The 23,912-nt window shown below is 44.2% G+C and overlaps 1 protein-coding gene across 1 annotated transcript in view; it reads right to left on the reverse strand.

The window, feature by feature from the left end:
* The window catches only part of CCDC187 (coiled-coil domain containing 187), an 84,303-nt gene that overhangs the window by 39,298 nt on the left and 21,093 nt on the right, over positions 1-23,912 (reverse strand). Inside the window, exons 13-16 of the mRNA XM_050926954.1 lie at positions 22,991-23,090; positions 11,019-11,209; positions 1,260-1,354; positions 161-271 (exon numbers count right to left, since the gene is read on the reverse strand). Of these exons, the coding sequence (XP_050782911.1) occupies positions 161-271; positions 1,260-1,354; positions 11,019-11,209; positions 22,991-23,090 (497 nt within the window). The remainder of the gene's footprint in view (positions 1-160; positions 272-1,259; positions 1,355-11,018; positions 11,210-22,990; positions 23,091-23,912) is intronic.

The raw sequence follows: 23,912 nt of genomic DNA on the forward strand, positions 1-23,912 counted from the left end.
AGGATCTGGGCTCTAGTTCTTTGGAAAATATATCCACAGTCTGCATTCTTTGTTCATTCGGGTGAGAGAGGCAGGTAGGTACTGGCCCCAGCTCCCAAAGATGATTGTGCCAAGTCTGGAATGGTGCCATTTTCCTGCTGCTGGGATCACACAGATTTACCGCTAACTGATGCTTGAGCAACTCATCCAAAGACCTCTGGCTCTCTTGAGCTTCTAGCTTTGCTTTCTCACGCAGGATAGCCAGCCGCCTTTCCTGTTGGAGCTGATCGGCCTGGATGGGGAGAAAATTGTGGGACTTTTTAAATTCATGGTAATGAGCTAAAACCTTACTGTGAACTCCTTACAGGGACCTCATCGATGCCGAGAAGTGAAAACCTTGTTCTTGCACTATTGCTATTGCAGGCCAACCGGTGCATGTAGCTCAGCTTTTACCAGAAACCCTATGATGATGAAATATGTGGCTGGGGGGATGAAAGGATGAATCATTCCTATAAGGAAGCAGAGTTCAGTTTCAAGTTCCAAACATGTGGTGTGGGCTTTTCTTTAAATGATTGTGCGTAATAACCAGTTTTAAAATTGTGGGAAATAATTTGCTTAATTCAGCACACAATACTAAGTTCCACTCTCATGAGCAGCCGTGCAACCCTACTGGCTTCAGTAAGGTTGCCCAGGCAGAATTTGTCTCCTGTGGTTGAAATCTAATTAATTCTAGAGAAATAGCATCTATCACCATCAGTACAGATTCTGGGTAACAGAAGAAGTACCCATGATGTCCACCAATCGCCACCACCACTGAGGGCTTCATGTCATGGCTGCATTCTGCCCTTTTGGTGTTTGAGACCTGCTAGTGACCCTCACCTCCCACACAGCAGGAGCTGGGGCCAAAGTGCATCTTTGCAGGCAGAGGAAAATGCAGAGATGGAGCGATGATCTACAGGCGTGGTCCTACACTCCCATTGACCTCAGCTGTAGCACGTTGGGGAACTGCCACTTGCAGATGAGGACACTGTGTCTCCCAGGGGCAATTCAGTCTTGCCTGTTGGTGCTAGAATTGGGTCTGCCAGTGGGGAATTGGGCTTAGCCGTTAACACTGGGTGTAGGTGTCACAGGGAGTTGACCTGAGGTGGCAAAACAGAGATCATAGAGCTAACACTGCCAGCTGAAGATAACCTGCTTTAAGGCATGTACAGGAATATCTAGCATCTCTTTTCATGGAGCACTGAATCCACATTTAATTTTGCTTAGGGTACGTACCGTACCTTCAGTTTGTGAGCCAGCCTCAGAGATGTTTGCTGTATGTTTTCAAGGTGATCCCTGTATCTCTCCTCAGGATCTATGCATCTGGGGTCTCTGCCTATGAAAGATAGGAAAATAGAGACAGTATCTGAATTCTTAGCCACAAATTAATTCTGAAGAATGAATAGGACCCACCTATACTCCTTCAATCATAGATGTTAAACAGTAGCTACTAAAGTTAGACATTTTTAAATTAGCAGGTCCAATTAACTTGCACCCAAGATTTTAAAAGAGCTGGCTGAGGAGCTCGTTGGACCATTAATGTTGATTTTCAATAGAATCATAGACTTTACGGTCAGAAGAGACCATTATGATCATCTAGTCCAGGGGTTAGCAACCTTTCAGAAGTGCTGTGCCGAGTCTTCATTTATTCACTCCCATTTAAGGTTTTGCCTGCCGGTAATACATTTGAACATTTTTACAAGGTCTCTTTCAATAAGTCTATAATATATAACTAAACTATTGTTGTCTGTAAAGTAAATAAGGTTTTTAAAATGTTTAAGAAGCTTGATTTAAAATTAAATTAAAATGCAGAGCCCCCCGGACTGGTGGCCAGGACCTGGGCAGTGTGAGTGCCACTGAAAATCAGCTTACGTGCCACCTTCGGCACGCGTGCCATAGGTTGCCTACCCCTGATCTAGTCTGACCTCCTGCACAATGCAGGCCACAGAGTCTCACCCACCCACTCCCCTATCAAATCTGCGTCTGAGCCATTGAAGTCCTCAAATCATGGTTTAAAGTCCTCAAGGTGCAGAGGACCTTCCAGCAAGTGACCCGTGCCTCACACTGCAGAGGAAGGTGAAAAAAACCCAGGGCCTCTGTCAATCTGCCTTGGAGGAAAATTCCTTCCCGGCCCCAGATATGGCGATCAGCTAAACCCTGAACATGTGGGCAAGATTCACCAGCCAGACACCCAGGAAAGAATTCTCTGTAGTAACTCAGATTCCATCGCATCTAACATCCCATCACAAGCCATTGGGCATATTTACTGCTTGTAGTCAAAGACAAATTAATTGCCAAAATTAGGCTATCTCATCATACCATCCCCTCCGTAAATTTATCAAGCTTAATCTTGAAGCCAGATATGTCTTTTGCCCCCACTGCTCCCCTTGGAATGCATTAGAGAAAGCATCCAATGCTTTAACAGAAATAGCCAATGGGTCACTAGCCAGAGAGAGTGGTACTGAGAGAGCTGTACTGATACCTGCACTTTCAGGTGTACTCCTTTAACAACTGCACATCCAGGATCACAACCACATAGCAGCCATGGCAAGGTGCAGAGTGTCAGCAAGGAACCCACCAAGCCCCAGTGCTCTCCCAGGGATCCACGCCAAGAGGAAAGGGTTACTGCTCTGCCTATTCCGTGCTATGCAGTAGCCCCCAGCCTGTCCCAGCTCCACAAGCCATGAGATCTGGAACAGGATGTCCGAAGGCAGCTGCAGCTGCTGGTAGAACAGCTCCATTCAGCCAAAACCACATCACTAAATCTGTATAAATCACCACTGACTTCGGGCTCCGATCCAACCCTACTCTGAAGCACCTGCTTAATTCCTACTAAAGTCAGTGGGATTGAAACACTTGCGTGTCACTGCTTTGCTGAACAGGGATGGCTGGCTGGATTGGGGTCTTGGTGATATGTAATCTAGCAGCATTTTGAAGGCTACTTTCCATCAGGATGGTGGGGCAGTTACTCCTGATCTCTGCAATGCTTTAAGGCTGGCCATGCCCTCCAAATCGCATATTATGACAGATGATGTGGGTTACTTAGCCATAGGGGCAGAGAAAAGGGGTGGAACTTCAAAGGGGGTGTGCTGGCAGTGGGACTGGATGATGGCTGGCTGCCATAAATTAGAGCAGCTGGGGGCTGCTCAAACTTACCTGGGGCTGTTTCAGCCCCTGCAGCAGCCTGGAATCTGGAGGGTATAAAGGGGGGTAATCCCACCTTTTCCTCCCTCTCTCGGGGCTGCACCTACAGAATGCACATACATAGAATAGAATAAAAGCTTTCAAACCTTGATCCACCATTCCAGACTTCTAGTGGAGCTGCACCTGTGCCCCACTTCTCTCAGCACTGCACTGCAGTTGTGATTCTTTCACTTTGGCAGGGAGGAACAAACTCATAACCGCAGCATATTGATGCTGTTGCTTGTCCTCACTCTAGGCACTCCCATCTCAGTGCTACTTCCTTATTACAACTCTCCTGGCTGTTGCTCTATAGGTGATGTAATGTTTACTAATTATATGTTCTTGGCTATATAAAGCTTCTCCGATGAATTTGTGAAGCCTGTTCAAACAGGTTACATATTTACTCTGAGCTGCGTCACTGTCAGAAATAAGTATCATAAATGGTTCATTGTGTGTATCGTAAGTAGAAAGGGGCCTGGTTTATAAATTTCAGAGCTGCATTTTCCCCCAGAATTTCAGGGATGTTTGTATTAAGGGGGATAGATCATGCTGGTATACTTTGGGCCCAAAAGTTCCCAAATCCCAATACTAGCTTTAGATATGCAAGTTTTTAAAAAGCCAAAGCCTCTTTTTTATAGGGGCTTCTATCAAAGCTGCAGAAAGCGTGTGCGTTTCTTGACCTAAAAAGCATCATGGCATGTGTACACAGAGGTGGGGGGAAATAAAACGTCAATGCTCCAAAGTTATTCAGGCTTCCTAAGGGAACATTGTTGCTATTTTGTGAGGTGATTAAGAGCTCTGCCATCAGTTTCACTGACATTGTGCGGTGGCATCAGATCTCATGATTTTAGCACAAGTCTTATGATATTTGGGACTTTTTTTTTAAAGGCCCAGCTTCTGGACTCAAGAGAAGAGTGCATGAGAATCTCAGCTTTTTTTTTTTTTTAAAAAAAGGATGTTTCTAGCTCTCCTGATTCTGGAGAAAAGCTTGAAAAGATGAAGCAAGTGTGTCCTCAAGACACAGAAACCAAGAGGCAAATAAAGAGTCCATCACTTTTTAAAAAAAAAAAAAAATTTTAAGACGATCTTATGATTTTTGGGCGGGGGCTTGACTCATGACTTTTGCATACTTGGGCTGGCAATACTGAGCTGGTGAAATGTTACAAGGTACTTTAGCCAAAAAGTAGTGGAATCTTATCTCACCAGTGACATTGCAGGGAAAAGAACTGTTGATTGCATAGCAAGATCTTGCATGGATTGAAGAGAGTAGCAGGGAAAAGACAGATGAGCAGTACCTTAGCTTCTACTTGGATTCCTCATCATGATCAACATCCATTTCAGGGTATCTCCTTTATATAATTGTATATACTTTATACACTTGTATATAAAATTACCCTAAGGTTCTAAACACTAATTCTGCTTATCTGGTTGTTTAACGGCACTCTAACACCTGGGCATTCCAAAGCCGTGACTGGGAATCCAGAAGAGATTCTCTGAGATATAGTTATGACTATGAGGTAGCCTCATCTTATCCTCCAAATTTGAAAGTTTTACTGCTATACAGATTAGAGGCATTAAAATGCTACTTCAGCCAGAGTGAATAAATGATTTGCTGCATCACTTCAATCTTATTTTATTTCTCATGAACATAAGGTTAATGTGAGGTCACATTATTACTCACTGGGAGCTTATTGTTTCGCTAAAGCACGTGGTATTGCCATCTTGACTGTCTCTCTCCTGACTTTAAATAGCTTCAGGGATGTTCCCTGGCAGAGTGTGTGCAAGGAAGCTTGTTGGCTGCTTAGTGCAGAATAGGGTGACCAGATAGAAAGTGTGAAAAATCAGGACGGGGGTGGGGGGTAATAGGTGCTAATATAAGAAAAAGCCCTGAATATCAGGACTGTCCCTATAAAATTGGGACATCTGGTCACCTCTAGTGCAGAACCTCATTCATTGTGTGCAAGTGGTATGTGCCATGCAGATCAGGTCAGATGCAGTTCTATGGAACCTGCAGAGGGAACCTGCCGATGCAGATGATGCAAGTGCACCTAATGCCTACATATGCCCAGCATGAAAGCAAGCTAGATAAACCTGGACCTCATTTAAACAAACCCCGTTCATCCAGCACCCTTGTGTTCTCCATCTTGATGCACTCTTTGCATCCTGCATTCAAAAACCCCTTCTCTGGCTAAATTTCACAGCCTCCATTCTATTCCAATAGCGTTTAAAAAAAAAAAACATACTGGTGTGTGCATACATTGAGGCTATTTATTAAATCACTTACCGCTACACCTGCATAATCTAAGTAAACCCTGTAGCATCCCTACTGGATATAATTTAAAAAGCTGAGCTTAAGGTCTCATTTTTCTAATCACTTGCAGTTAGACAGAAGCACTTACTGCTGCTTTATTCAAAGACAGCTCCTTTTTTTCTGCCAGTGTCAGCAATCAGTCCGAACCAATTATCACAAAGATATGCACTTGCGACTCGAAATGTGTGTAAGTGCAACTTTGAGACAACTAACTATCATGCTGTATTTTTTTCCATTATGATAAAATTGGAGTAATTCTTATGAAGAGCTTTCTTTTTCCGTGTACGACAGCCTTCAAGGCACTTCAGCAGCCCAAGATCACACATACATTTGCACTGGTACAACGACTGCTGGCATATTGTGTCCAGTTCTAGTGTCCACAGTTCAAGAAGGGTGTTGATAAATTGGAGAGGGTTCAAAGAAGAGCCACAAGAATGATTAAAGGATTAGAAAATGTGCCTTATAGTGATAGACTCAAGGAGCTTAATCTATTTAGCTTAGCAAAGAGAAGGTTAAGGGGTAACTTGGCTGCAATCTATAAATACAAACATTTGATAATGGACTCTTTGGTCTAGCAGAGAAATCCCACAGCTGGAACTAGGAGCTCGACAAATTCAGACCGGAAATAAGTTGCACATTTTTAACAGTGAGAGTCATTAACCATTGGAACAATTTGCCAACGATTGTGGTGGATTCACTGACAGTTTTAAAATCAAGACTGGATGTTTTCTCTAAAAGATTTGCTGTAGGGATGATTTTGGGGACGTTCTGTGGTCTGTGTTATACAGGAAGACAGACTAGATGATCACAATGGTATCTCCTGACCCTGGACTTTATAAACCTCTGAAAGAGATTTATAATCTCACAACTGAATGTCCAATCGCTTGTGCCATGATCACCTTATAGGAGGCAGGGAAAAATTAGGTCAAATTTAAACCAAGTTTTTCACAGTTTCAGCCTGATAATAAATGTTTCCATGAGTTAAGGAAATCAAAATCCAGTGGAAACAGTTTGTGATGGGGAGGGGAAAACATCCTCTGCATTTTTTGCAGCCCAAACATTTCAACATTGCACTAGTGCAGAAGAGCCTGAGATGGAGTGAGATTAGGAACAGATTGTAGCTAAGTGAAATTGAAGGGTTTACTTTCATCATCTAAGCTGAGAGAGCTGCAAAAATTAAACACCGTAAGAAGTGAACCAGATGGCTAAAATTCTAACCTTAGGCCTGACTCAGCAAGGTCCTTAAGCACAAGAGTAGTCCCGTGTGACTAAGTACATGCTTAAAGGTATGTATGTTGATCCCATGACAATGAATGGGACTATTGGCAGTTTTGTACACCTTGTTGAATTGTAACCTTTGTGTGTTGTGTCTGTTTCCCTACATACATAAATCTGCCTGGGACCTGAGCACTTCCACATTTTTGGCTTGCCTTCATGCTATCTGCTTGCTAACCTCTCAGAATCACTTTGCCTATTCTCACTGGCTTCTGACATATTTTGTGCTTATTTTTAAATCCTCTAGCACAAGAGGTTGGCTGAAATTCCACTGGTAGGCCCGATTCAACTCCCCTATTGCAGCTCTGCACAGTAGTCCAGGAGGCAGTCAAAATTTCTACCTATAGCTGTTTCCACAGTGACAAAGCAGTTGGCTTCTGCTGCTAGTTAAAGGGAGCAGGGCTAGGCAGGGAGATCATTCCAAATTGGAGCATGTTCGCTATGGTTTCAGCTGTTACGTGGGACAGAGAAATATGAGCTATTAAATCTTTAAACTATAGCTGGTCAAAGTTGTGAAAATCTCCATAAAAATGTCATTTCCATTGTTTACCAGTTACGTTTGGATTGAATTCTCCCAATCCACTGCACTTCTAATGTGCAACCAGTGGTGCAAGAACAATGCTGGTTGCTTCAGTGTAGGAGACACACATGTGCCCAGGACACTTCCTGGAGTGGGGTGTTTCAAATAGCGGCATGCTAGAGCTTGGGAGAAGAGTAGCTGTGACACAGAATGAGGGAGTGGGAAGGGGGGTCTCTTCCTGAACAAACACTCCATGGTCTGATTATCTGCCGGATAATGAACAATGCAAACAGCCCTCTCAAATGGGGAATGGTACTAGGTCAAAGAAGGGGAAAGTTAGTAGTGATGAGAATCAGAGCAATTTTCTTTATTGATCCAAGGAGAAAGCTACACTTCCATGCCCCACATTGACAGGGAGCTCATCGCAAAACACTTTAAAGCCAGTTGCAAGTCAAAGACCAAACTTGTTTGAGCTTTGCTAGGCAAGGAGGTTGTTAGCTCTTGTGAAATACATGAGATGATGCTTCAGTTTCTACATATGATCTTAAGGCAAAACACCAAAGGAGTCTTGTCTCAAGCTCTTCAGTCTGAGGACAAGTAATGGAAGCAGTGATGTTACAAGTCTCTGCCATGCTTTGATTCTATTAATTTAATCACCTCTCCATGTTCTACAAACAAGAGGCTAGCTCCCTCTAGTGACACAAAAGATTAAGTGTCTGCAAAGGAAGGAAATGGTTTTATGTACAAATACCTCTTGTTTGCGCTTCCAGTGAAATTATTACATTTTAAGGCTATTTGCTCAGATTGCACCTTTATTCCCAACGCTAATGAAATAATTTAGAACATCTGCTGTACTGTAGCTTGAATTAAAAAGAAAATGGGAAATCTTGAGTCAACCGTGAATTTCAGTTTAAAGCCCACAATCTTTCATCTCAGAAGATCCCAAACTATTCATTCTAATCGCCACAAGCATGCACAGATTCTGTGACCCATAGTCATGTGAGAAGACTTTACTTTCACAAGTCCTCTTAACTGAAAATTATGCCAGTCACATGAGCAGACTATGGGATTGGGCATTAAGAGTAAGATTTTCAAAAGCACCTAAGTCCCTTTTTCAGAAGGGATTTAGGTACCTAGGAGATGATATGTTAAATAGCATACATGTTAACCTTGATATTAAATAAACTATACCTTGATGTTAGTATATCTCCATGCACACTACACTTTACTTATACCTGTTTCTAGCCCAATATAGTTACAGAAGTACAAACAAGTGCTTAACTGCTGTTAGTACCTCTCAAAATCTCCCCCAGTATATATGATAGCTTTCGAGGACCACACGCTTAAGGTGGAATTCTGGTTCCAGTCCCTTGAAAATTCCCATTGATTTCGACAGGCGCAAGATTTGATCTATAGCGGATTACACAAATCTTATAAACAATTGTAGTGCCAGCTCCTGTACAGGCAAAACTCACTTAAGCTGCTGGGAAAATTTTCCTAAGGCAAAGTAAAAAAGAGCAGAACTTTTGGGGCTGCCGCTTTTCAATGGTCTTTTAATATGTGGTCCCACCTCAGTCTTGTGCTGTAGCCGGGCTGCACGGAAGAAGAGTGCAGCCCAGGATGCCACAGAAGCGTGGCTGGTGTTAATCAGAAACTGGAGAACATTCGTTTACCAGCTCAGACCAATACTAAGTTAAAGTATATTTTCTGCCTAAATTGACTGGCATGCCCCTCTATTAAAAATGTGTGTTGCTTTCCAGTGATCCTCTGTGGAGATTACGTGGGTATGTCAAAGAACAACTTGTATATATGAAGTGGGCAGTCCATTGTATTTGAGTGGGGCTGTGGATTTTATACGGTCAACATTTTCTTATAAAACAGAAGTGTCAAGAGCCAAGGATGGGCTCTTTCACTTAACTCTAGGTGGTAGATATTAACAAATATTAGATATTTTGCAAACTCTCATTTTTTCTGCTGCCGTCTGTTGTATACATTAAGGATTTCATTATCGTGCAAAGGAAATACTCAGTAGCAATTAGTTGTTAGGGGATGCTTACATATTTTAAAGATAAATATTTACATTTTGCAGTGATCTATATAATTGCGCCTCATTATACAATCTGCACTGCAGAAAAGAGTGCGAGTCATTTCTGCAAAAGTGTACCAGTATTAACTGACTGTTGTTGTTAATTATGGGAGTATTTCATACTATCTTTCATATGCATCTCCCATCTGATACCAGTGGTGAGCAGAGCTCTTTGTTACCTGCAGTTCAAATCTATATTGTCCCTCAAAATGACAATACTTACCTCACCTAGGAAGAAGTGACACAGGCTGGAAGCTACCCTGCTTACAATCAAATTTGAGGCTGGATTCAGTCAAACTCCCTTAACCTCTGCAAACGCTGGGGGTTTGCAATGACTTCTGCCTGGCTTGTATACAGGAAGAAGTTTCTATCATTCAACTCATACACTGTATGTGGGAGCATGTTTTCCTCGCTGATCAAGAGACTGCAGAATCAGGGCCCTTATCCATTAATACTGGATGAGTGAAACATCTTTTGTTCAATGGGAAACTCTGCAGATAAGAGACTTAGTGTCCAAGCATCTGAACTGCCCCTCCTATTTGTTGGACGCTGAGGAAGAGACAGAATAAATAATGTTGATTGCTCACCCACCTCAAAAATCCTATATTGTATATAAAATCTTGTTGGGGGCAACAGTGAAGCATCCTTGATAAGAGCAAGGGCTTTTTCAAAGTGCCCTCTTTGGAGAAAGATTATCTGATCTGAAAAGCCCTCGAAACAATGCACCATCTGCTACTGTTTGGCAAAAGGAAGCCAAAGTCTCCTCTGACAAAGGCATGCTTGCTATTGTTTGCTCCTTAACCCTTTCAGCAACAAACTATCCCTTGTCTCTATGCAAACGTTTATTTAGAGTACAAAGTGACAACCTTCCTCCTGCCAATCCCCCAGCAATCTTGAGTTCAACTCCTGACTCAGCCACTGACCTTGGTTCACTTGGTTAAAAGCTCTCTGCCTCAGTTTCCCCATCTGCAGAACTGGGACAATATCCCGTATGTACCAAAGAGGGGGTTGGGAGGGTTAATCGTAAAGCTTTTTGAGATCCTCCAATGAAGCCTCAAGGGGTTACAAAAGCATATGGCAACAATATACACTATCACAATCAGGGGCATGTTTCTCACTGCTACAGTTGGCTAGAAAGACAGAGGGAATTTTTTTTTCACAGCAAAGCTCATGTGTTTTCTTTCCTTTTTTGTGTATGTGCCAAAGTTTGACATTTCAATGACCTTTTTAGCTGAAACATCAAAAATTCAAAAAAGTCTGACTATCCTGGTAGTTTTCAACCTTTTGTACTGGTGACCCCTCTCACATAGCAAACCTATGAATGCGACACCCCCCCCCCCAATAAATTAAAACACATTTTTTTAATATTTAAAACTGTTAAAAATGCTGGCGGCAAAGTGGGATTTGGGGTGGAGGCTGACAGCTTGCGTAATAATCTTGGAACCCTCTGAGAGGTCATGACCCCAGGTTTGAGACCCCCTGGACCTGTCACAACTGGCAATACAAGCCCCATAATACTCTTCTAATGCAGGACAGAAGCGAACATATGATGGTGTTACAAACTGTGTTAGAAATGTAATGAATAACTACTGCATTGTGTGATACTTTGTTAAATGCTGTCTTACCAAAGTCGTCCTCAAATTCTTTTTGCATCCCAATCCTTCTGGTTGGAGAACGGCGGGGTTCAAATCCATGACTGAGAGATGTTTTGAGACTTTGTCTAGGAGAGGATGAAATAATTTCCACTTGATTCTGAGCTTCAGAAAGAGTATCAAATATGGAGCGATTCCTTTGATTTGCTGGTTTTCTCTCTGGACTGTGTGAAGCCAACAACAAAAATTGTCTGAATGACAGATGTGAATGAGAGAAGACTGCATTACGTTAACAAGAAAAAAATATATAACAGGGTTAAAATTTGACCTCAAGATAAAGTGGGCCAAATTTGTCTTGGGTTAAATCAATAGAATCTAGATTTACATCAAAGTTACACCAGGGATGGATTTTTCCCACTGTGTCAACTTGCCATTCAGTGCTGATCCTGATTCTATATTTCTCAGTAGACCTTGGGGAAGCAAATGAATGTAAGCTATGTGTAGTGTCACTAAAACTCCCACACAAAATCTCCTGAGAATATAGTGAAGACAGAAATGGATGCAGAAAATCTTTTGTCTAACTATAGAATCTTGCTGCCTAAAATGGCTTCAAGTTGTAATAACAATAAGACTGTTTGATTCCTCTGAGGATCTCAAAGCACCTTACAAACAAGAATGAGTAAACTCTCGGAGGTAAGGAATTTGTTGCTGTTTATACTGTTTATAGGCCCAGATCAAGGCCCCATTGTGCTAGGTTTGCTATACAAACACACAGCCAAGTCCTTGGACCATCAGTCCTTAGACCATCATTATGGATCATTATTCCCATTTTACAGAGGGAGAGACTGAGGCAGAGGTAAAGCACCTTGCCCGAGGTGCAGACTCGCAAAATGGGGAGGAATACCTATGAGTCCTCATTCTGAAGGCTTGCTCTAAATCCTCAGCAAGACACTTTTTGCTAAACAACAAGAAAAACAATTAGGAGGCTGGAAAGGATCAGAGGACTGGAGAGGAAGCCTGGTCTGTAGGATCAGAACAAAGAACTGGGGGTCAGAGTCCTATGTCCTATCCCCAACTCCATTTAACTGAGTGATCTGTGGAAATTCACCTGACCTCTGTCAGCTTCCACACCTATAAAACAGATCGGTACAACTGGCATTTTAAAAAGTCACACTTTCCAGTTAGATTTCATTAGCAAACAAATGTTATAAACAGAGAGACAGATATGAGTAGAGCGTTTTATAGTTGGTTATAAACCTATCGCTACAAAGTGTTCTATATGGTTATAAGCAATTTACTGGACTTTGTAACAATGGATTAACCATTTAGTAAAACGTCTGTTTGTTTATTAGCTCTTTTATAAATGGAAGCTTCACATAAAGTTGGACCAAAAATCATACCTGCCAATGTACAAAATCCCCCTTCCTGTACCTTGATGATGATGGAGAAGCTAAAGAGGCACCTAATTACCCATCCAAATTACTACTTGCTCAGAGCTTGGATTTTTCAGCACTCCTGAAAATGGAAATAAGTACCTCGCTGTTTTGAGGCTTAATTCATTACAGCTGGATTGTGCAATCCATGCTAACGTTAGGGAGTACTTGTTCCACCACTGTGAGTTAGGGTTGCACAGCCTCGCCCTAGATGTTTGCAAAGCTCTTTGAAATGCTTTTATGCAAGGTGCTATGGAATTGCAAAGTATCACTCTGTATCACGTTTCTAGGACTTGTGGTCAGCATGGCGAAGGCCCTGCTAAGTCCTGCAATAGGCATAAATGCTTTAATACGGTGAATCATGTCAAAATGCAGCCTAGAAGTCCCAATGAGCTGCTTTTTCCTGCAGTCCTGTCCGACATTCAGTAGTCAGGTCGTTTTTAACCTGGATTGGAGCTGCGCATCTCTGAGCACAAAACAGCTCATTGCCTGTTGGCTAAATGGACACAGGGTCCACTGGGAATGTTTTGAAAAACCCTGCACAAAGCTTAGCTAAAAAGATTAGGAAGAAAAGCGCGAAAATGGGCACCTATTGATCTAGTAGCAGCTCGAACAAGGCAGGGAGACTGAGGCAGCCTGAAATATTGACAGATGGTTTTTGTACAAAAAAATGAATGTGGAAAAGGATTTTTTTTTAATCAGCAATCAGCTTAGGGAAATCCCATTTCATTTTTTTCATTAATAAGCTTTCCTTTGTTTTTCCTGGTGCAGAATGACCCAGAAATAGCTAGGACGAGTAGAATGGCTCCTACCAACTTGCTCCTTGGAAGCCGTCTTCAGAAAGTGGGTACAAAGATGGAGTACGGAGAGGTGGGAGGGGATTTCTCAGGAAGAAATTCTAATATTTGTCTCTGACAAATACCTGGGGCCTGGTTTCTGTATTCGCATTTTGTGCCAGTTTCTTAACTGGCTCCACGACTTCCTTAGGGATCACTTGGGAAAGGACATCTCCTGCTTCAGAAAGGGTGCAGATCAAGGGCCTGATGCAAACTCCCATTCTATGCAATGGAAAGACTCCTGTTGACAGGATCAGGCCCTACCGGGAATATAGTGATAGCAGGGAACAGATGTGCACTCGGTGATCTCTCCTGCATGGTCGGGGAGCTGAATGGAAAGCGTAGCTTGGCATTGGCCATGTACACAGGGAGCTTGGCCTTGAGCTGCTACATAGCAGAGCACATGCTCCAGAACACGCGGAAGGGCAGGGAGCTGTTCAGGAGCCATGGACAGAAATATGGTGGAGCTGCTTGAGCTGAGCAGTCACCAGCTCAGCTGCCTCTTGTGCGCAGAATCAAAGGGGCAGAGCATAGGCCAATGGGCGTTTCTTAGTGCACACGGACTTCAGCACACACCTCCTCTGTATTAACGAGACACCGAGGCATGTGCTCCCCTCTTGGGCCTCGGACCCGCTGCTCGGCAGGGGTGACTGGGTGACCATGCAGCCTTGCTCCAGTGCAGGGCCTGGGTGCTTTGCAGTCTCCATTCGGCTCATTGTCTTTCAATTTGCACATTGGCTGGCACCGCAGCACCCGTGCAGGGCAGGATCAAAGCCTTGGGCACAGATCTCCGCAAACACAGAGGGAAAGGGGGCACGGCAGAGTCACTGAGAAAAAGGAATTTCAAATCCTGTGGAAGCAACATGTAATTTGTTAATGAATGGAGCTCTTCAAAGCCAGAGGTCTTCATTGGTGCCTATTCAAACCTGATAAGCTAGATCCTTAGCTTGAATAAATCAGCACATCTCTGCAATGGGACCGTCCTGATTTCCACCAGCTGAAGATCCAGTCCTGCAAACATTCACTTTTGAAAAAAGCTTTAGTTCGTTCAAAAAGCTCTGACCAGCCCTGGTCTGTTTAATTACCTTTCACTACTACATGATGGCTCGTAGGAGACGGTCTCTCTCATTTCTTTAATGGAAAATACAGTGCAAAAAATTATGAATTTTTCTGGGTAAATATTGGGGTCTAATTTGGTGGACAGAAGGGCAGGGGGAAAATATTAGTGCTTTGACCAGAATTCAATTTGGTTTGCTGCAGAACTAAAACAGAACTCAAAACACAATGTCACTTGTGAGTTCAAGAAAACAATATATCTCTAATCCCCAAATAAAACTTTTCATTTGAATAAACAGTTTACTGTTGTAAACTTAGAACTATTCACATGTAAATATTTACATTTAATAATTGGACTACACCATTTGCAGTGCATACACTCAACTTCATCCTTTTCTCCTGTTTTTTATTTATTTTTTTAAACTTTCTAATACCTGGGTTCTGAAAGGTATTCTGATACAGATTTTTATTTCCTTCCCATTTTAGTGTGTCAAATCTTTAAACCGTTATGTTGAAATGTGTGCGCAGAGGGCATGAGATTCATCAGTACGTTCAGCTGTGGCCACACTTCAGCGCTTGTGTGCATGCCTGTTTGTTTATTGTGTGTATCTTCTAGACTGGTGGTCTCCAACCTTTTCGTCCAGCGGCCGCCAGACGAAGGACCATGGCGGCGGTGGAGCAGCCGCCGAAATGCTGCCGAATTTCTGTGGCATGTCGGCGGCAACGCCTCTCAATGACGTCACTTGTCGGCAGCAAGCGGCATCATCAAGAGGTGTCGCTGCTGAAATGCCGCAGAAATTCAGGAGCGACGCTCTCGATGATGCCGCTTGTCAGTGGCAAGCAGCGTCATTGAGAGGCGTCGCCGCCGAAATGCCGCAGAAATTCGGTGGCATTTCAGCGGATGCTCCACCGCCGGCCAGGGTATGGGGACATTTAGATGCCTCCGCGGGCACCATGGCGCCAGGGACCCCTGTTCTAGACGAATACATTGCTTTATGTCAACAGGCGGCTTTGCATATACACACAGACTAACGTATTATCGTAATACATAGATCTCATGCGATGTATTGTATTTTCCTAATAAAACAAGTTATTTTTTATATATTTAATGATACAAAAGTAGGGCGAAAATCGGCGGGGGGGAAGCTAGTAATATTTTTTGTAAAACCCCAGGATTTTTTTTGGTAAAAATCGTTTAAACTGAAAACGAAGGAGTTAGCTCTGTGTTATAGGGCAGGATTGGAGTGAGTGTCTCTTTATATTCTCCACTCACCCCTCCATCTCTGTTATCAGTACAGCACCATCACTAGAACTTCTTCAGCTAGCAATGGACTGAGCTCGGAGTTACCCGCCACCACAGCCTGCCTTCCATCCCTCAAGTCCAACTGTAGCCATATTTTGTACACACACAGTTCCTTTCCTCTCTCAGGCAGCGATCGTAACAGGGTTGTGATGCTTTGTGTGAAGGCCTCTGTTGGTGAAATCGTTTCTGTGACGCCGTAAGGACTTTGACTGTGCTTGTTAAACAAACTGTGTTCTGCTTTCTCAGTAATTGCATTGTTCAGGAGATCAGCACAGTCTATCTTATTTCTACTTTGTCTGGTGTTTGTCAATTACAATTGAGGGTCTATTCCCATCTGGATTCAGGGGGATTTCTGCACCTCACTGCCATTAGCATGAATGAGAGTTGCATATAATTCCCAGGGCATCAAGCTGAGAATAACAGACCCCACAGCTTCTTAAGATAATGGGCCTGATCCTGAGAGGTGCAGAGCATCTGCCACCTTGCTTCTCTCCAAGGATGTTTTGTTTTTGAGATCTTTTGTGCTGTACATGGGTGACGTAACTGCTGCATAATCCTTGCAACTGATCGACTGGAATAGGAATCAGTACAACCTTTGTGAACATGGCTGATGCAGACAAAGAAAAGGTTTTACCTTTCAGTAATTCCAGTAATTACTGTTCATAACTTCAGTAAGCTGAGCTATCCGGATTTCTCTCTCCAATTTCCATTTCCCTCTTGTTTACTTTGCTTACAGTTTTACTGATCAAACAATCTTCTTAGAAGAAGCTTGTGCCGTACTAAAGGCATTTACTGTATGCATGGCAGCCCCCAGCTTGCATGTGAAGAGCAGCAGGTCTGCCTTTTGGTAGATCATTCTGCAGTTCAATAGTTAAATAGAATCTAACCCTGGAAATCCAATCCCACACACGTCAAATGTTGCCTTTCTTCTGCTTTCTTCCCAGTATACGCACACTGAGAGTTTGAATTTGGCCCTGAGAAGCCAAACTGTGCTCTGTTACACCAGTATAAATCCAGCAGCTCATGCAGTTACTCTGCATTTACAGCTTTGTAAAGTGAGAGTGACATTGGCCCATCGTCAGGACCGGCGCCAGGATTTCTTGCTCCCTAGGCGCACGGCCATTTCGCCACCCCCCGCGCTGATCCCGTGGCTCCGGTGGAGCTGCCGCAGGCATTCCTGCGGAGGGTCCGCTGGTCCATGGCTCTGGTGGAGCTGCCGCAGGCATGCCTGTGGGAGGTCCACCGGACCCGCGGAAGCAGCCGACCATCCACAGGCATGACTGCGGCAGCTCCACCAGAGCCGCCTGCCACGTCCCCGGCAAAATGCCGCCCCCTTAATAATTCTGGCACCCTAGGCGATTGCCTAGGCTGCCTAAATGGTAGCTCCGGCCCTGCCCATCATATTGGTGGTTTCGAAGTCCAATGAAGAACGCAGGGCAGGATATGGCCCTTAGTCTTATGCTGCACCTCCTCCTTCCCCCAGTAAGGAGAAGGAACATGTCAAGAATGGGAAAAGCAAAAGCTGACTTCCTCAGGCAATGCTGAATCTGCACTTGGAGCTCTGATCCTCCCTCCAGTTCAAGGATCCCTGCAAACTCCTTCCCTTTTCCTGGGAACTGCAAGTTAAGGATAAGAGTCATAGAATATCACGGTTGGAAGGCACCTCAGGAGGTCATCTAGTCCAACCCCCTTCTCAGAGGAGAACCAATCCCCTGACAGATTTTTACCCCAGATCCCTAAGTGACCCCCTCAAAGATTCAACTCATAACCCTGGGTTTAGCAGGCCAATGCTCAAACCACTGAGCTATCCCTCTCCCTTTAAGAGTTAGGTCTCCAAGTCCATCCCTGGCCAGTCCAGGGGTATATTTGTTAGTGCTCTGTCCTGTGGGGATTGAGGAGTTAAGTCTACACTGATGACTAGGGCCCTGCCAAATGCATAGCCATGAAAAACGCGTCACGGACCACGAAATCTGGTTTCTCTATGTGAAATCTGGTCTTTTGTGTGCTTTTACCCTAGACTATACAGAGTTCACAGGGGAGACCAGCGTTTCTCGAATTGGGGATCCTATCCCCAAAGGGAGTTGCAGGGGTCACAGAGTTATTGTAGGGAGGTCTCAGTATTGCCACTCTTACTGCTGGTGGGGCTTATTGCCACTGCTGCTGGTGGGGCACTATCTTCAGAGCTGGGTGGCTGGAGAGCGGTGGCTGTTAGCCGGGCACCCAGCTCTGAAGGCAGCGCCCCGCCAGCAGCAGTGCAGAAGTAAGAGTGGCAATACCAGACCATGTCACCCTTACTTCTGCGCTGCTGCTGGTGGTGGCTCTGCCTTCAGAGCTGGGCTCCCGGCCAGCAGCTGCCGCTCTCCGGCTGCCCAGCTCTGAAGCCAGTGCCATGCAGCAGCACAGAAGTAAAGGTGGCAGTACCGCAAGCCCCCCTACAATAACCTTGGGATCTCCCACAACTCCTTTTTGGGTCAGGACTCCTACCATTAGAACACCATGAAATTTCAGATATAAAGAGCTGCAATCATGAAATTTACTATTTCAAAAATCCTGTGACCGTGAAATTGATCAAAAAGAACCATGAATTTGGTAGGGCCTTACTGATAACACAATGAAGTGCCTTTATACAAATAGCTCTCACTCTATAGAATACATTCTACAAGCCAGGAGTTTTCTGTGTACCACCACCTGCATTAAACCTGCACTGAATGTAAAGATGATGGGGAAAATTTAAGTCCACATTAATTTAATCAACGTTATTAAAAATGTTCATAGCGTAGCTTCCGAAATTGCCATTCTCAGCCACACTCCTTCTTTAATTAAACTTGTGTGTGTGTTTGTGCGTGTTATAATACACACACACACACAAATGTGTGTGCACACATATGCACTCAAAGCTAAATCTACAGTAATCACAATTTCTCTCTTCCCCCACTCTCCCAAACTTCAAGAGTAAAGTGAGTGAAAACAATTACTGTAAATGAATCTATAGTATCCAATTGGCTAAACCACTCTAATCCTCTGCAAAAAGGAGATCAGTAGAGATTTAACTAGGTACTCATAAAGATAATCAATTTAGTCTACTTCTGTCAATACCATATGTTATACCACTGTGTGTTCTGTGGAAGAGGAGGGGGTGAGGGAAGGAAGATCTGCCTATTACTTTTCTAAACATCTTTGGGATAAATAACACCGTAAAAATGTCTTTAGACAGAAGTTAATTTATAGAAGTAAGTATGATGTGTGGTAAATAATGTATGGCTCTGGTGCTTGGCACAAGAGTACAAGTCATAGTACGTTGTTCAGGATGGTTTTTAATGCCCTCATTCCCTTCCCCTCCCCTTCAGAGATCATTCTACATTCCAGTAGGAATCACCATGAGGAAATCAATGGTTCATGACACTTGACACAATTATTTAACATGAGTAGGAGTTTTGCCTGGATCAGGAAGACCCATTGGCTCCAATCCTGCCAGGTGATCGAGGCTGGGATTTCAATGGGAGTTGGACATTTAGCCCCGTAAGGCACTGGAAAAATCCCACCCCAATCATTTGGAGTTGAGAGCGCTCAGCACCTCACAGGACTGGGCCCACTGTTAATTTCAACTCCAGAGCTTTTAGCATTCGTTCTTCTGTACCTACCAAACAGAAGCTCGGCTTAAGAGTACAGAGACTGGTCAATAAGCAGAGATCCATCAGCGCCTGACATGGATGTACTCTAGACCTTAACATTCAGCCTGGCATTAAAATTTTCCTAAACCTAGGAAAAGGTGAGTTAAGGTTAGGACTGTAACTCCGACAGTTGGGCTTAGTATTTTCAGGGGTTTCTGATGAGGGATTTTTAAACAATGAATCTCCCTTTTGCCTGCAAAATTCCCACTGGTTTTAGCTGGTGTTATGCACACACGAGCAGGGCTGGATTAATCTTTTGTGGGCCCAACGCCAAACATATTTGTGGACCCCAGGGGGGCAATGGAATATGGCATGAGGGGTCAGTCCCCGGAGCGAGGGGCCAGCCAGGGGAATGGGGCATGGCATGGCGGGGGCGGCCCCGCTCCGCCCAGTGCGAGGGCACTGTTTGCAAACTGGCCGTCGCCAGACGCACACTGGCCCACCCGGCCCAGAGCTGCCAGCGTGCCCCTTCCCTTGCTTCACTTGCACTGATCCGGGTGCAGCACAAGTGGAGCAGGCCCGGTCCGAGCCACTTTTGAGCCTGGGTCTGGCACCATTGTAAGCCCGGCACTGCACATAAGAGGAGCTGGGAAGTTGTGGGTGCTCATTACCTCTCAGGATCAGGACCACGGGCTGCAAGTTCGGGTCTGATGTGTGCTCCCCACTACAAAGTGCGCTGCGATAACTAGCTACGCTGGGAGAAGAGCAGAACATAAGAACGGCTGTACTGGGTCAGACCAAAGGTCCATCCAGCCCAGTATCCTATCTACTGACAGTGGCCAATGCCAGGTGCCCCAGAAGGAGTGAACCTAACAGATAATGATCAAGTGATCTCTCTCCTGCCATCCATCTCCACCCTCTGACAAATAGAGGCTAGGGACACCATTCCTTACCCATCTTGGCTAATAACCATTAATTGACTTAACCTCCATGAATTTATCCAGTTCTCTTTTAAATGCGGTTATAGTCCCAGCCTTCACAACCTCCTCAGGCAGGGAGTTCCACAAGTTGACTGTGTGCTGCGTGAAGAAGAACTTCCTTTTATTTGTTTTAAACCTGCTGCCCATTAATTTCACTTGGTGGACCCAAGTTCTTATATTATGGGAACAAGTAAATAACTTTTCCTTCTTCACTTTCTCCACACCACTCATGATTTTATAGACCTCTATCATATCGCCCCTTAGTCTCCTCTTTTCCAAGCTGAAAAGTCCTAGCCTCTTTAATCTCTCCTTCTATGGGACCCGTTCCAAACCCCTAATCATTTTAGTTGCCCTAATCTGCACTCTGGAATTTTGGTGCCTCTGCAAGTTTATGAAAGTCAATCATGTAATCAAAGTGTTTTGTATGTGGCTCAAAAGCAAATGTAAAGAAATATGCTGGGGAGAAAAGCCACAAATAGTCCCCCAAGGAAGCCGGCTTCTTAACACCATAGGGCCCTCCATCTGCACCATTCAACTGCGTAAAGAGCTGACACATTTCTGTGAAGTACACATGGGAAGTGTCTGATCTGAACAGTGAGGCCTCCGAGAACACAAAGTCTTGTCTCTCTTCAGAGGTTGGCCCGGAAACAACGGATCTTCCTTCTCTAATTTAATTTAGACAACCTGGCACACAATGCTTTTTAACACCTAAGAGAGTAGAAAAGCAAACAGAGAAAAGTCTCTCTGAAGGGTTCAATAGATTAATGGCTCTCTCTAGTGGGTAATCATTGAATTGTACTGGGAAGATCATAGTCTTGTGGGGCCAAATCCTTTAATACCTTCTGGAAGGTGTTGGGTGCTCTAACTCCATTGAAATCAATGAGACACAAAGGTGCTAAGCACCCTGCAAGATTGGACCCACCACTTTCTAAGTAGCCTGACGTGCTAGTATATAAGGGAGGCTCTCTCTGGCCTGATTTTCATTCACCTGATCCGGAAGAGTTAGTATTAGCTACAGAACATACAGTGATCAATTGTTCTCCATGTCCACAGAGGGGAGGTCAAGAGGTAATTGGCTTAGTTTGCAACAAAGGAGATATAAATTAGATATTAGGAAAAACTTTCTAAATCTGAGGATAGTTAAGCACTGGAAAAAGTCACTTTAGGTATGTCTCCCCTGCAATTAAAAACCTGCAGCTGGCCCATGCTAGTTGACTTGGGCTCATGGAGCTCGGGCTCAGGGGCTGTTTAACTGAGGTGTAGAGGTTTGGGCTCGGGCTGGAGCCCAGGCTCTAGACCCTGAAAGGTGGAAGAGAACATAAGAACATTAGAACAGCCCTACTGGGTCAGACCAAAGGTCCTTCTAGCCCAGTATCCTGTCTTCCAACAGTGGCCAATGCCAGGTGCCTTAGAGGGAATGAACAGAACAGGGAATCATGAAGTGATCCAACCCCTGTCGCTCATTCCCAGCTTCTGGGAAACAGAGGCTAGGGACACCATCCCTGCCAATAGCCATTGATGGACCTATCCTCCATGAATATATCTAGTTCTTTTTTGATCCCTGTTATAGTCTTGGCCTTCACAACATCCTCTGGCAAGGAGTTCCACAGATTGACTGTGCGTTGTCAAGAAATACTTGCTTTTGTTTGTTTTAAACCTGCTGCCTATTGACTTTATTTGGTGCCCCCTAGTTCTTGTGTTATGAGAAGGAGTAAATAACACTCTCTTATTTACTTTCTCCACACCAGTCATGACTTTATAGACCTCAACCATATCCCCCTCTTAGTTGTTTCTTCTCCAAGCTGAAAAGTCCCAGTTTTATTCATCTCTCCTCATACGGAAGCTGTTCCATACCCCAAGTCCCAGAACTCAGGCTGAAGTTGGGCTCCCTCAGCCCAAATGTCCACGATGCAATGGAACAGCCCCTTAGCCCAAGTCAGCTGGCACGTGCCCAGCTGTGGGTAGCTAACTTCAGTGTAGAAATACCCTTAGGGAGGCTGTGGAATCCCTGTCATGGGAGGTCTTTAAATATGGGTTGGAGAAACACCTTCTAGGGATGATCTAGGTATTCTTAATCCTGCCTCAGTGGGAGGGATGGACTCCATGGCCTCTTGGGGCTTCTGTCTAGCCCTACATTTCTGTGATTCTCTAGAGACCCTCATATAAGATCTTGGGGCAGCTAGCCCATCCCACAGCTGTGGCGTTCTATTTTCAGCATGCTAGCTCGATGGGAGCTAGCATGAAAGCTGAGACTCATCCCCTCAGCCAACTGCAGACAGACCCTTGTGGTACAAACCTAACTCCTGGGCTGAGTTCTGCACAAACCCAGGCTTGATAGGATTCAGGCAAACTCTACAGCTGAGTTCTGCTTTGAGTTTCTGGTCTCTAATCCTTTCCATTCTCCAGGACAGCTAAAAACCTCGCAGAGCATTGGGATAATATTGTTGCCATTTCAGAAAAAGATGTGGGGGTGGGGAGAGAGATTGAGAAACCCAGATCCCAATGCCCCCTAAACTCCAGGGAAGTTTTTCTCAAGATTCAAACTTTGTGGATTAGGGCCATCTCTTGAAAAGGCTGTTGTCAACATTTTCCTGTTGATCTGCCTGATCTGTACAAATTGGGGGCTCACTATTTCTGTATATCTTGTGTCAAAATCAGCCTACTTGGCAGTTCTCTGACTAAGGAATAAAGAGCACTCGTACTCCTTCCTGAATTGGTGCCATTTACTTTAACCGTATGTGTGGGCAAAGCATTTAGCAAAGAATAACATAACCAGATTCGTTTACCTTCTAGTGAGGAATCTGGGAGATGGAGAGGCTATGCTGGATATTGGCTTTCCTCGCAATAGGCACGTTTCCATGTCAGATTCCTTCTTCATGGTAAAACCTTTGAAAAAAGATAAATGAAGGTTTTTAATAATACACTCTTCACAGGAATGAAAGGGTCCCAGTTTTGGCAGCTGTTCTTCTCTCCCTACTTAAGTACAAGCACTTAGCTCTTGTATAGCTCTCCTGATTCAAAGATCTCCAAGTACTTCAGGAAGGTGAGTTGGCAATATTATTCTCATTGTACAAATGGGGAAACTGAGGCATGAGGTGGGGGTATGGTGTCACAGGCCAGTGGCAGAGCCAGAAATAGAACCCAGGTCTGTAGCTTCAGACATGCAAAGAGAGGAGAATTAATCTGTTAGAACCTTATCCCAGTTTTCCAAACAGTGAACTTCTTCTCAATCCAGTCTCACAACTTCCTCAATGTGCACAAGAAGAGCACCTGATGGATAGGTTGGGAAACGTAATTTTATCCCCATCTCTGGAATTCCTTATGCACCCAACCCTCCTCTCTGTCAGCAGGGTAGGAGTGGTCTTTATTTTGGTGTATTGGAGCACTCCAAGCACCTGGTGGCCAGACATCTCCCTCCCCTTGGACTCCACTGGGAGGATTATCAGTGCTAAGCCTATAGCTATGCAAACAAATAACATAACGTGAGAGCTAGGCCCAAGCTGGGATGATCTGATCTGAGAAGAACTTCCCCAGAGTCTGAAGAGTTCAGAGCTGGTGATCCAGACTGCCCCAGCCTCTACTAAATATGGTAAAATGTTCACTTCATCCTGGTACAAACAGAACATTGCCCTAAAGTCTAGCCAGTTTCTGCTGTTTTCTACAGGGGTGATTTTCAAAGGCAAAAGGGGCCAGGGAAAGTCAATGGGA

This window comes from Gopherus flavomarginatus, chromosome 17 (assembly GCF_025201925.1).
Source record: "Gopherus flavomarginatus isolate rGopFla2 chromosome 17, rGopFla2.mat.asm, whole genome shotgun sequence".
Lineage (NCBI taxonomy): Eukaryota > Metazoa > Chordata > Testudines > Testudinidae > Gopherus > Gopherus flavomarginatus.